Source organism: Notolepis coatsorum (assembly GCF_963971535.1).
Source record: "Notolepis coatsorum genome assembly, chromosome: 3".
In the NCBI taxonomy this organism is placed as follows: Eukaryota; Metazoa; Chordata; class Actinopteri; order Aulopiformes; family Paralepididae; genus Notolepis; species Notolepis coatsorum.
In genome coordinates, this window is record NC_140167.1 from 19,948,624 (window position 1) to 19,961,703 (window position 13,080).

Sequence of the window (13,080 nt, forward strand, 5' to 3'; positions counted from 1 at the left end):
TGCTCTATTTCAGCTGGACATGTAAACTCACTCTTGCTCATCTCTCAGAAATTGCCTACCCCACCTTTAAGAGTTTGCAGGTCATATACATGGCAGGTCTGGGTAATATGGAAAAAACATGAATATCACACAAACTTAACCGCCCATTGAACGAGGCACATGAGATGCCTGTCCCCGGTTGTATAAAACCACTTAAGATAAGGTTGTCCTTACATTTTCATCTAAGGATGCCTTAGAAAAATTTAATAAAAAATCAATTAATTGCATAAAATTCCCACAAGGGTTTCCTTAGGATGTTGTAACGGAAAACCCTTTGAGTGTTTGCCCTTAGCTACGTAAGTATTCCCTTATGTGTTGCTAGAATGTCCTTGGTAAGCATTTCCTCAGAAGTTTTTAAGGGACCCATAACAGCCTTTTAAAAGTTAAATACTTTGTGGAACAAAAGAACAATAGCTGGTGATTGAAGAGGAGGAGGAGATGCCAAGATGCATTTTCCGGGACAGAGAAAACCAACTGGACTCTCTGAGCAACTTATTAGAGAGTGAACTGTTATAGTTATTGGCAACACTAACATTTGCACTAGCAACTTTGTAGCTAGCTAGCTAGCCAAAACGTTAACATAAATGTCTCATATGTTATTTTATTAAAACTCACCAATTTGTCGACTCCTGTCGATGATTGGAAATAATCTCTTTTCTCGCTGTCACAGTAATATTTTCATATTTCTTGAGAAATGCAATCTCATCTTCTCCTGTCTCATTGGCTTTCTTTTCCATTTTGTATTCTCATTTTTGACAATGCAGTTTCGCAAAGTACCGTTAAAGAATGATGACGTGAGTGAGGTGTAACCATGGTAACTGAAGTGCACATGTATTGTATAATGACAGTAACTATCGTAAAAGCCTTAGTCTAAACACGGGGACAACCTAAGAGGCTTTATGCAACGCTCCTAAATGAACCCCTGAGCTTAGGGAAATATTTTCCACGAGGGACAAACTTGAGTTTGAAACTTAAGGTAGTTTATGTAGCCGGGCACTGGTTTTAATTAATCCTGTTGGCTAATACAATAGCCAACAGGAAATAAACATGGACCAAAGCTGTTCCCTAGCAACGCAATTTCATTGAAAAGGTTTATTGCACAGTCATACGTGAACGTGAACCACTATGGAATAACGGAAGCGAGAAACAGTCACAGACCTACTGTAGACCGACAGACAAACTCTCCTCCTTTCAGCTGAGTCAGTCGAAATCACGGATCAATGAGACACAAATCACGGATCAATGAGACACAGCACTGCAGTTGTCTTTTTTTTTTTTTTTACAACAGTGCAAATGTACAGTGAGACAGTGCAACGACCATAACACAAGATAAGTAGGACAGTGTTAGAGCTGGCGGGTACACTGTATTTTAAGTGAGCAACCGTCATGGATCCATGCAAACGTATGTGTTTTCACAATACCACCGTCAATGGTTTTAATTTTTTTGAACAAAGAACAAAACAAAGAACTAAACACGTATCATTGTAGCAATATTGTAAAGACGTTGCTATGGAAATAAGATAAGATATTCCTTTATTGATCCCCCTGGGGAAATGCAGGCAGCATGGGGGAGAGGGGAGGTACCGGTATGGGCATGGTATCAAGTTCAAGTTTCACGTTTGTTTTTATTTGTCACGTATAATGTACATGTGCATTACAGTGAAATGCTTGGTTCTGTATGAGCCCCTGAGAATGTGCTTCATACAGTAAAAAAAATAAGTCAAAGAGGAATAAGTCCCAACACAATATACAAACTAAAGTACAATATACAAACTAAAGAGTACAAACGAAGTGCAATGAAAATACTGTAACGTTTTAGGGTTTCAAACGTTATTGACGACTCTTGAGGCAGATGCTATTTCTCAGTCTCTGTTTATTCAACAGTTCTCAGTTACAGGCTGCACAGTGCACAAGTGACTCATCCCTATAGCTCCCCATGCCTCAAGAGAGCGCACCCTGGGTGCCACACCCTCTTATACCTTCCCCAGGTCAGCCCCTGCCCCCTCGCCTCTGTCAACCTGCGGCTCGCGCGACCAATAGCGTCGCCGCCAGCCCCGGGATGGCGGAGTGCAGAGTGACAGCTCGGCTGACCAACCGACCCAAATCACAGTACAATGAAGTGAAAATGCAAATGCAGACAATGAGGTATAAAAATGAAGGGGGAAAAAAATAATGCTAAATGAGGTATGGATGTAGTGCAAATCTTTTTAATGAATAGATCAAATATGGTGCAGTGTTTAAAGTGTTTAAAGTTTCTAAAGGGAGCGTTTAAAGTGAATGTGTGCATGTGGATATAGTAGAAGGTAATAGTAAAATACATAAATACAGGCAATACAATTATAGTGCAGTACAAATTGCAATGAGAATAGACCATTTTGAATTAAGGAGCACCTTGACAATTGTATTGCAACAAAAGAAGACACATTATATGTCACATCTTACTGGAAAAACGAAATAATGTTATACTATTCGAAATAAAATGTTGATCGAATATTTTGTCCATTTCGCCAATCCCTATTACAAACCACCAAAATGTATGATAATAGATTTATAATAGACACCTAATTTGTATTTTATCCTAAATTCTCATGTAGGAGTCTTTGAACAGCTACTGTAGATGCGTTATAGCTAGCTTGTGTAGTAGCCGCGAGGAGCCAAGTCTTCTCATGATCATCAGTTGATTTGTTCTGCTTCAGTTACCGTGGGAAGCTATATATTATTTTCGAATGCGGAGTTCACGTCGTTAGGATATGGAATCGGACTGAGTTTAGAAGCATTGAATAAGGAAGCATCAAAATGCATGTTTATTATACTGTAAAACCATCACCCTTTTGTTATTATTTAGTCTAATAGGCTGGTTAGACGGGTTCCTCTCAGTAATGAGATGTGCTCGAGGCGGAGGGAGACTTCTGCATATAGTCGTGACATCATATGAATCTCAAGTACTGGAGTACTGAAGTAGATCTACTCCTTATACTTGGACTAGGAAATTACTTGGAGAGGTGAAGTGAGCCACTTGAGCTGAAAGGAGCTTTAATGAAAGTATCGCAAAGGACATGTTATGTCACAGCTTCTATGGGCTCTGATAGGACATCATTTATGTATTTTTATTCTTTTGTTGTTGATGTGTTTGTTTCTTGTTGTCAGGCTTTGAGCGTTCATTCCGGTCTCTGACTCATACGCCGTCCGTCTGACTAGTAGAGGCGTAGCACACTGTTTGTTCCTGTTACTATTAGGAGGAATTATGAAGCTAGGGAATTGGGTATTTCTAATACGGCTTTGATATGACAGATGGCTCAGAATTTGGAGTAATTATGGAGAAAAGAAAGCATGGTTTTTCAGCAAGGCCTTTTGCTAGTCTTGAATTGATAGAAGTTGATACTTTATAGACTATAGGCATCTTTTTCACATTATTGTGTTTTCCAGTGTATGATCATTAAAGCTGCCTCCTCTAGTTCATTAGTCCTTCACTTCATAGCTGGCATCACAATCATTTTGACAAATGTGTCTTTCATAAACACTAGATTTAAAGAGGTGCTTTTGTATTATTGCATTCATTTGTAGAAGGACAATAATGTTGGACAAAAATTGGTTAAACGGACTATTCGAGTAGTCGACAAAGTCCTATGACTATTTAGTGAACTAAGAACGTCTTAAGTCGAGGACAACAGCACTATTTATGAATATCATACATAGAAATCAATATTGACCTATCTCAAGCCCTGCCCCCTTTTCCGATCTTCCAATCACAACTGTTGCTTCCCCTCGGACAGGGCAGGGCTTGATTATTACAGCCAATCACAGCACCTGAGCAAGAACCTCCTCATCTATCCAGTATCCACTGCTATCAATGGGTTAGACAAGCAGGCAGATACCATTTTCTTCTCAGTGCATGCATTAGGCTTAGGGAACAGCCGCGCCGTTAGCCTAGCTTAGCGTCATTCACTGGAAGTAAGTGTGCCAGTGTAGCCTAGTTCCCAACAGTCACGAAATACACTCCGATTCTGTCATTGCGGCAAGCGTGTATCGTTGTCGATAGCTCTCATCACAGTCAAATTTCGTGATACGCGAGCGTTGATGAAACTTGCCATTTTCTCTATCATTCTGGCCGCATTTACAAGTGAATTGTAATAATATCTTATCCATCTCCTTCTGGTCGTTTGTGTCGTCGACTCCAACGACGTTCATTATTATTTCGTCTAATTCATCTGCAAGGCTATCATGCGGTTCTTCCTCGTATTCTTTGTCCAGCACACATTAATCTGTAGCGTTGCTGTCCACTGTTGTCGCCCGGGGGAATGCCATCTTCGTCAGACTCACTTTCGCTCTCCGACTCCGATTCGGCCGCATCTGAGTCATTTAGATACGGCTGCCAAGGATGATGCCCAAGTCCTCTCTGTTGCCGTCCTCTCCATTATTTAGATTTTTTTTTATTTCACTTTTTCTCCCATTTTAAATTTTTCTCCCATCCCAATTTTCGTATCGTCCAATTCAACCCTCCCCTGTCTTTGAACGCTGTTTCTTGCCTCCCACAAGCCGGCTGCAATGTGGACTAAGTCATACATAGCACGAGTCCCCTCCGATACTCGAGGTAACAGCAGTCGCATCTTTCCACCTGCGCGGCTCGATCTTTCAGCGTCGGGGGTCTGGGCTTTGGAGGGGCCCGCCTCCGTCGCTTCCTGATTCTACTGCGCAGGCGCACCAACCGACCTGTAGGAGTCGCTGTCCACAACGCCCGATCCCCACCCATCAGTTTCCCTCCCCCTAATACTGCCAATGTGTATTAGTGCGGAACGACCAGCTAAACTGAAAGCAATGTGGAGCGCTGGGATCGAACAGGGAGATGATCTGTTTGAGCCCAGCCTCCAGTATTCATGGTGAGCGCCTTGCCCACTGCACCACGTAGCTGCCCCATTATTTTGATTTCTCAAACATTGGAGTGTCTTGTCAGCCCCTGTTTAAGGACATTAACAAGTGACGTCACCACCATTGAAACCAAAAAGCCACTCTCCCCCTCACATATACACTATGAATGCTGTTTTGACAGGGTTAGGGTATTTACTCTTGGTTACATTTGAAGAAGAAAAACGCAACATTACAGTCTGTAGAGATGGATTCATGGCGTGATGTCATTTGCGGTACCACTCGGGCTAAAGAGGTTAACACATCTCCTGTTTACCGTGCTTTTGTCCAACATTTGATTGGATCTGGGGGTCATACAGTGTGGCTTATCGGCTGTGTAAATAATACATATTGACAGTATGATATCACAAAGGGGCAACGCATTTCAAATGTCATCATGACTGGACAAGTTGTTGAGTTCATGCTCTTCATGCAAGAAGCGCCGCCGTGAGGCCGAATGACTCGGAACACATCACTTCCTGTGTTCACCATGCGTTTAAAGATGTCATAGAGATGTCATAGATATGTCATAGATATGCCATAGAGATGTAATTTAAATATGTCATAGATATGTCATAGAGGTGTAATTTTTAAGATGTCATAGAGGTGTCATTTAAATCTGTCATAGAGATGTCATAGAGGTGTAATTTAAAGATGTCATAGAGCTGTCATAGACATCTGTGTAATTTCGGGGATATTCCCCTGGCCACCGACAAGTGTAGTTACTTGTTGAGAGGGAGGTTTGTTGCATCCCAATTTCGTGTATCCAATTCTCCCCTCCCCTGTCTTGAATGTTGCTCGACTATGCCCCCCACTGGTCGGTTGTAGAGAGGATAGAAGCCTTGCATCACGTGTTCCCTCCGGCACACGAGGAGGCAGCCTGTCACATCTTTTCGCCTGCCAGCGCAGACTCTCATTGGCGAGGTGTAACGCATGGGAGGCTCACACTACCCTCGCCACTTCCTGTCTCTGCTGTGCAGGCGTCTCCCAACCGACCTGTAGGGGTCGCTGTCCACAACGTCCAATCCCCACCCATCGACTTCCACCCGCTGACTCTGCCAAATGAGCCAGTACGACGGCCGGCCAAAGCCGAAGGCAATGCTGAGACTGGGATTCGATACCGGAGTCTCTTGCATTGGTGACGAGCGCAATCTCTGCTACGCCATCCATCCGCCAGACGGTATATCTTTTTATAATATTTTATTAATAGACTTTTCCCCCCCAAAAGCCTCAGAGGAGCATCATATTGTCTCTGGGGGAGGAAGGGTTAACTGCAGGTTACTTACTTACTTGTTGACAAACCTTTCTTTTCCTAACGTTGCTACCTACTGTACAAGTGCATTGGTTTAGTGCACTTCCTACTTCCGGTTGCTACTGAACGGATGTGTTTGTGCGGACCTGTTCTCCCAAACTTTCTTGACTGTTTTCCTTTTTACGTTATTCTTTCTTTAAAAAAAACATTTTTTAACCATTGATCTTAACTGATCACTGTGCCTTTATTGCTTTTATCGTTATATATGCCTATGTTTGTGTACAGCACTTTGAGCTACATGACATGTATGAAAGGTGCTTTATAAATACTTACTTACTTACTTACTTACTTACTTACTTACTTACTTACTTACTTACTTACTTACTTACTTACTTACTTACTTACTTACTTACTTACTTACTTACTTACTTACTTACTTACTTACTTACTTTCTGGAGCAAGGAAGTGAAACCTTCCACTGTGCGAGAAGTTTGTGAAGCATGCACACACACACACACACACACACACACACACACACACACACACACACACACACACACACACACACACACATACGCACACACAAACACACACACACACACACACACACACACACACACACACACACACACACACACACACACACACACACACACACACACAGGGGACTTGCCATGGGTAATGACCACATTGACGTGTTGTGATTCATTCACACTAACAGGTTTTATCGTTGTTCATATCTGACATAGTTGGCGTGTCTTTCCAGGAGCATCATCGCAGCCACCAGAGGACTTGTTGACAGAGTTAAAGACACGCCCACCTGGACCAACTCACACACCTGTGTGATGTCACACACACTGGCTGACCGCTGCCCTTCTTCCCGCGGAACTCTGAGGAACCGCAGAGGACGAAACAGGAACGCCAGAATGGATTACTCTTCCTCCTCTGTGAAAGAAAACGCAACGGAAATCTCTAACATCTGATTCGACGGCAGTCAATTTGATGAGGATTTGACTCAAGACTTCGGAGCCACGCCCTCGGTGTCAAAATTATTACGGTTATGTTCTGCCGGAACATGGATCCGTGAGAAGCAGGACGAGAATTCTGTCCAATTTCACCCTTGGCTTGCAAGTTGCACATGCGTGCAAGAACACATTGAGCTGGACTTCTCTCCGCTTGCACCGGCTTGACATTTTTCTGAGCCAAGACACAAGGCTCTATTGAGCTCCACTGGAGTACTGTTTATTTGCCCCGGTGGGACCCATGGCTTTAGTGTAGCATGACACTGTTATCAAGCCTCACACATCATTCAGGAGACGCTCTGCTAACTAGATGGAAGTGGATTGTATATGTTTCAAACCTCGGGGGGGAAAACATGGACGCCAGGGTATCTTCTTTACCCACTGGTCTTTATTCTGACCCGTGAGCTTGAATAACCAAAGGTCCAAAGGGACTTCCTCTGTTTGTCTAAAAAGAGATTGACCCCAATGGGTGTAGAACTCAATTTATTTCTAACTGCAAGGGAGAGACAATAGAGATCAAACAGCAAAACCGAACCCCCCCCCCCCCCCCCCCCCCCCCCGCGCGAAACCTCTAGCAAACCTGCCACACGACCCGTCCCCCTTCCCAGGATGCACTGTCCCGTGAGGAAGAAGCGTCCGACTCGGGACGCCGATTTTTCCACCATCGCGGTGCCGTCCATGCACGGGTCCGGTTACCTGGACTACACCATCGAGAGCCACGCGTCCCGAGCGCTGAAGGCCATGGACGAGTTCAGACGCCACGACATGCTGTGCGACCTGGTGCTGCATGTGACGCATAAGGACAAGACCGTCGACTTCAAGGTGAGATGCCCCCCCCATCCCCCATCCCCCGTCCCAACCACAGGGATCTCAGCTGTGTTCCACCCAGATTAGATTAAATTAGATTCAAATGTAGTAATAATAATAAACTTTATTTGTATAGCACCTTTCATACAGAAACTGCAGCTCAAAGTGCTTCTCACAACAGAAAAAAGACAGGCATATAAAATGAGCACATAAAGTGCAGACATAAAAAATCACAGTTTTTCACACCCCAACACGCCACCTTGTTTATTGTTTGATTCAGTTTTAAATAGACAATAATAAAAAGAGTAAGATATAGATGTGAATATATTGTGATGAACCTGGGGGTGATCAGGCTCGCCACGGTTCAAATACAAACAAATCCAGAGGGGAAAAGCAAAAGAATGGTCGTGATTCAGTCCGAGGGTCAAAAACACAAAACAGGCTCGCCGACGTGAAAAAGGGATTGTTCACAATTGAATTCAGGGTAGTCGTCCAGTCCAGGGTCAGACCACAAGGGGATATCTCAGCCAGTCCAGGGTCCAGTACACAAAGAACACCTACTCGCCTTTACCTCTCCTCTTACTACCTCTCACCTTTACAACTCCGAATATAACAATCTCTCTCTCTTAATACAACAACTCCAACCTCACCTCCGCTCAACTTACTTCTCTCTAACCTAGTGGTTATGTAGTGTGTGGGACTGGGTGTGTGCACGTGAGATGTGGGTGGACTAATGATGCACAAGTGTGTTCCATCAGTACTAATCAGCCACCTAATTGACTCTACTCCTTCCGTGGCAGAAGTATCTCCCATCCTTCACATATCCATTTGGGGGTGGAGGAGATCTGTCACAATATATATATATATACGGTAAGAATAAAAAAATATACAGGTATATAATATACAGCATTATTGTACATGCTATCATACAGAGTTATATGGGTAGACTATAGTATGCGGTAGGTAGTAGTTATATACATATATTATGATTACTATGATTTCAGTGTAGGGCAGTTGAAGACAGAGGTGTTTGACATTCGAGGTGTTCGATCCACACGTGCAATCCAATAAGGAGGAATAGAATTTTGAGAGAGAGAGACGTTCCGAGAGAACATTCCAAACAAAAAAAGCACACATCTGAAAGGATGTTTTTTGGAACAACTTTCACAGGTAGCCCCGGAGGTTGGAGAAGCGGGCTTGTGACAGAAATGTCAGTGGTTCGAATCCCCAAACCTGGCAGGGGGGGGACGGGGGAGGGGACTAGGCAGGAGGGAAGTGAGCAAGTGTCTCTCTCCTTTTCCTCAAAGACTACCATCTCTGCCGTCGGTGTGTGACTGTAAGTGAATGGCTGAATGTGAGGCATAAATTGTAAAACGCTTTGGATAAAAGCGATTACATAAATGCAGTCCATTTATCAGTCCATTTACAGAGAGAGGGAGAGACGGTGTGTTTGTGTGTGTGTGTGTGTGTGTGTGTGTGTGTGTGTGTGTGTGTGTGTGTGTGTGTGTGTGTGTGTGTGTGTGTGTGTGTAGGTGTGTGTGTGTGTGTGTGTGCGTGTGTGTGTGTGTGTGTCAGAAAGAGAGACGTGTGTTGGTAGATTTCTCCACCACCCTCCCTTCCTGCCTCCAGGTGCACAAGGTGGTCCTGGCCTCCTGCAGCCCCTACTTCAGAGCCATGTTCACCAGCAGCTTCAAGGAGTGCCACGCCGCCGAGGTCACCATGCGCGATGTCTGCCCCCAGGTGGTGGGAAGGCTCATTGACTTTGCCTACACCGCCCGCATCACCGTGGGGGAGAAGTGTGTGCTCCACGTCCTGCTGGCCGCCATGAGGTATAAAGACTGACGAGCGGGGGAACGCTGTTGCCGAGGGGTTGTCACGAAACTGGCAAGCCGCAAAGTAAAAAAGTTTTACGAAAATGTATGATCACGTAAAAGGTTTTTTCATCTCTATTTTCGGTTAGGGTGGGATGTGAGGTCTCCACTGAGGTTAGGTTAAGGTAAGGGTTTATAAACAGTGAGGTTAAGGTTAGGGTTAAGGTAAGGGTTAGGTTTATAAACAGTGAGGTTAAGGTAAGGGTTAGGTTTATAAACAGTGAGGTTAAGGTTAGGGTAAGGGCTAGGTTTATAAACAGTGAGGTTAAGGTTAGGGTTAAGGTAAGGGTTAGGTTTATAAACAGTGAGGTTAAGGTAAGGGCTAGGTTTATAAACAGTGAGGTTAAGGTTAGGGTTAAGGTAAGGGTTAGGTTTATAAACAGTGAGGTTAAGGTAAGGGCTAGGTTTATAAACAGTGAGGTTAAGGTTAGGGTTAAGGCAAGGGTTAGGTTTATAAACAGTGAGGTTAAGGTAAGGGCTAGGTTTATAAACAGTGAGGTTAAGGTTAGGGTTAAGGTAAGGGTTAGGTTTATAAACAGTGAGGTTAAGGTAAGGGTTAGGTTTATAAACAGTGAGGTTAAGGTAAGGGTTAGGTTTATAAACAGTGAGGTTAAGGTAAGGGTTAGGTTTATAAACAGTGAGGTTAAGGTAAGGGTAAGGTAGGGGCTAGGTTTATAAACAGTGAGGTTAAGGTAAGGGTTAGGTTTATAAACAGTGAGGTTAAGGTAAGGGTTAGGGTTATAAACAGTGAGGTTAAGGTAAGGGTTAGGTTTATAAACAGTGAGGTTAAGGTTAGGGTTAAGGTAAGGGTTATGACGCGTGATGCCCCTAGTGGCCTAAATTCAGTTGACCCATCTTTATAAGCTGTTATGAATATGTTTATAATTCAATGGTAAAGATCTCATTATACAGTATTGGACTATGTACTGTAGTTACATTAATTATACGTATATGGTCTTTTCAGAAAATACAACACAACTTATATAACACATGCCGCTATAGGGCGGCAGGGTGGCACAGCGGTTAGCACTGCTGCCTCACAGCAAGAAGGTCCTGGGTTCAAACCCCAGCAGGGGGCCTTTCTGTGTGGAGTTTACATGTTCTCTCTGTGTTCGCGTGGGTTTCCTCTGGGTACTCCACTTTCCACCCACACCATAAAGACATGCATGGTAGGCAGGGACTACAGAGGGAAACTAGCTCATTAGCTCAAATCTGGCACATTTACATTGATGTGGAAACTGAAGATGTTCATTAATGTGCACTGTCCCTGGGTACAAAATAAATAAGAACAAAAACTTAATACCGCTCTGTGCCCGATAGCCTAGTGTTCCTTAGATAAGAAGGAGGACAAAGCACCTTTTCAGTCCAGGACTGGAGTTGAGTTAATAATCCAGTGCCACCCGGGGCCCAGGCGGCATTAACATACCATTACTTTTATCTCGCATGGACACACCAGAAACAAGCCTGTGACTCCTATCGGCTTCTGACCCATAGTTTAAGACGGTGCTTCACAACGCGGGGACCAGGAACATCCAAGGTGTCCTTGGGGGGAAGTTCCCGGTGGGTCCCCAGAAAAATCCAATTTCACTCACCAGGAGTGAGAGAGTATGTAAGAGTGACTATCTCTGATCATAGGTTTCCATTTTCTCCACTCAACTACAGTACAGACGGTAATTAGACATAGTTGAGTTGTTAAGTTGAACCCAACTTAACCCAAGTTGAGTTGAACCTTTATTAATCCCCTTGGGGAAATTCGTCCTCTGCATTTAATAATAATAATAATATATTAAATTTGTAGAGGCGCTTTATAATTGTGGAACAAATCTCAAAGCGATACAGTGTAAAAGAACATAAAAACGAGCAAGAGATTAAAAAAGAAGACCATAATATAAGCAAGACTAAAACTAGTAAAGGAGTAAAAAGAACAGGGAATGTGAAGGGCTAAAACTAGTAAAAGAGTAAAATAACATAAAATGTGTGGAGCTAAAACTAGAAAAAAAATCAACAAAAGGCTCTATTAAAAATATGTGTTTTGGGGCCCTTTTTAAAAGCATCCACGGTCTGTGGTGCTCTCAGGTGGTCAGGGAGAGCGTTCCACAGACTGGGAGCGGATGAGCAGAAAGCCCGATCTCCCATGGTGCAGAGTTTGGTCCTTGGGCGATGGAGGAGGTCTGCCTGGCCGGAGCGGAATTATATTAATAGTTTAATTAATAGTAACTAATAGTTTGACCCATCCTAACTATTTAGGAGCAGTGGGCAGCCAACTCCAGTTGTAATGCCAGTACCTCCGTCAAGGACAATGGCAGGATATACCCAGCATGCATGTTCTTTTACGGTGTGGGAGGACACCGGAGTAGCCGGGGTTTGAACCCAGGACCTTCCTGCTGTGAGGCAACAGTGCCAGCAGTGATAATCATTATCTTAACAACAAAAATCTTCTTAGAAACCATGGGACAAAAAGTTTGATAATAATAATAATACATTCAATTTATAATGCACTCTATATCTGGAAACCAAGTCTCGGAGTGCTACAGAGTAAAAACAGACTTTAAAAACATAGGCAGTTAAAGAAACAAGACATAAAAGCATTAAAAAGGGGATACAACACACAAGGCAAGGCATGTATACAAAGGTTAAAACTAAGGGAAGGCTTTCGTGAAGAGGTATGTTTTAAGTCCTCTTTTAAAGGAAGCAGTGGTCTGTGGTGCTCCGAGGTAGTCGGGGAGGGCGTTCCATAGGCGAGGCCTGGTCGCCCCCATGGTGCGGAGCTTGGTCCTGGGGGGAAGGAGGCGGTTTGTGTTGGCGGAGCGAAGGTTACAGGTAGAGGGTTCTGGGGTGAGGAGATCTTTGAGGTAGGGGGGAGCGTTTCCGTGGCTGCATTGATGGCTTGAATTGAATGGATCGAATTGATGCCTCTTTTAAACTGAAAGTTCAGATTCACAAGGAGACGTGGAGACTAATGACGTCTACGTCAGGGTTAAAAGAAAACACGCCAATCCAAATCCAGAGAGAGACAAGAAGCTTTCAGTAGAAAGCTATCTGGCTGCATGTTAGCTTAGCACAATGAATGGAAGCGGACACGTACAGGTAGTGTAGTGGAAAATGTACTATTATATCATAATTCATAACTATTAAGTTCTACATTATTGTGACAAAATGGGGTTAGGGGAGGACGCTGTCCCCACAG

At 43.6% G+C, this 13,080-nt stretch overlaps 1 protein-coding gene across 1 annotated transcript in view; it reads left to right on the forward strand.

The window, feature by feature from the left end:
- Positions 1 to 7,756: 7,756 nt before the first annotated feature.
- Positions 7,757 to 13,080, forward strand: part of keap1a (kelch-like ECH-associated protein 1a) — a 32,053-nt gene continuing 26,729 nt past the window's right edge. Inside the window, exons 1-2 of the mRNA XM_084309945.1 lie at positions 7,757 to 8,037; positions 9,652 to 9,851. Coding sequence (XP_084166071.1) covers positions 7,825 to 8,037; positions 9,652 to 9,851 — 413 coding nt within the window. The 5' untranslated portion in view covers positions 7,757 to 7,824. The remainder of the gene's footprint in view (positions 8,038 to 9,651; positions 9,852 to 13,080) is intronic.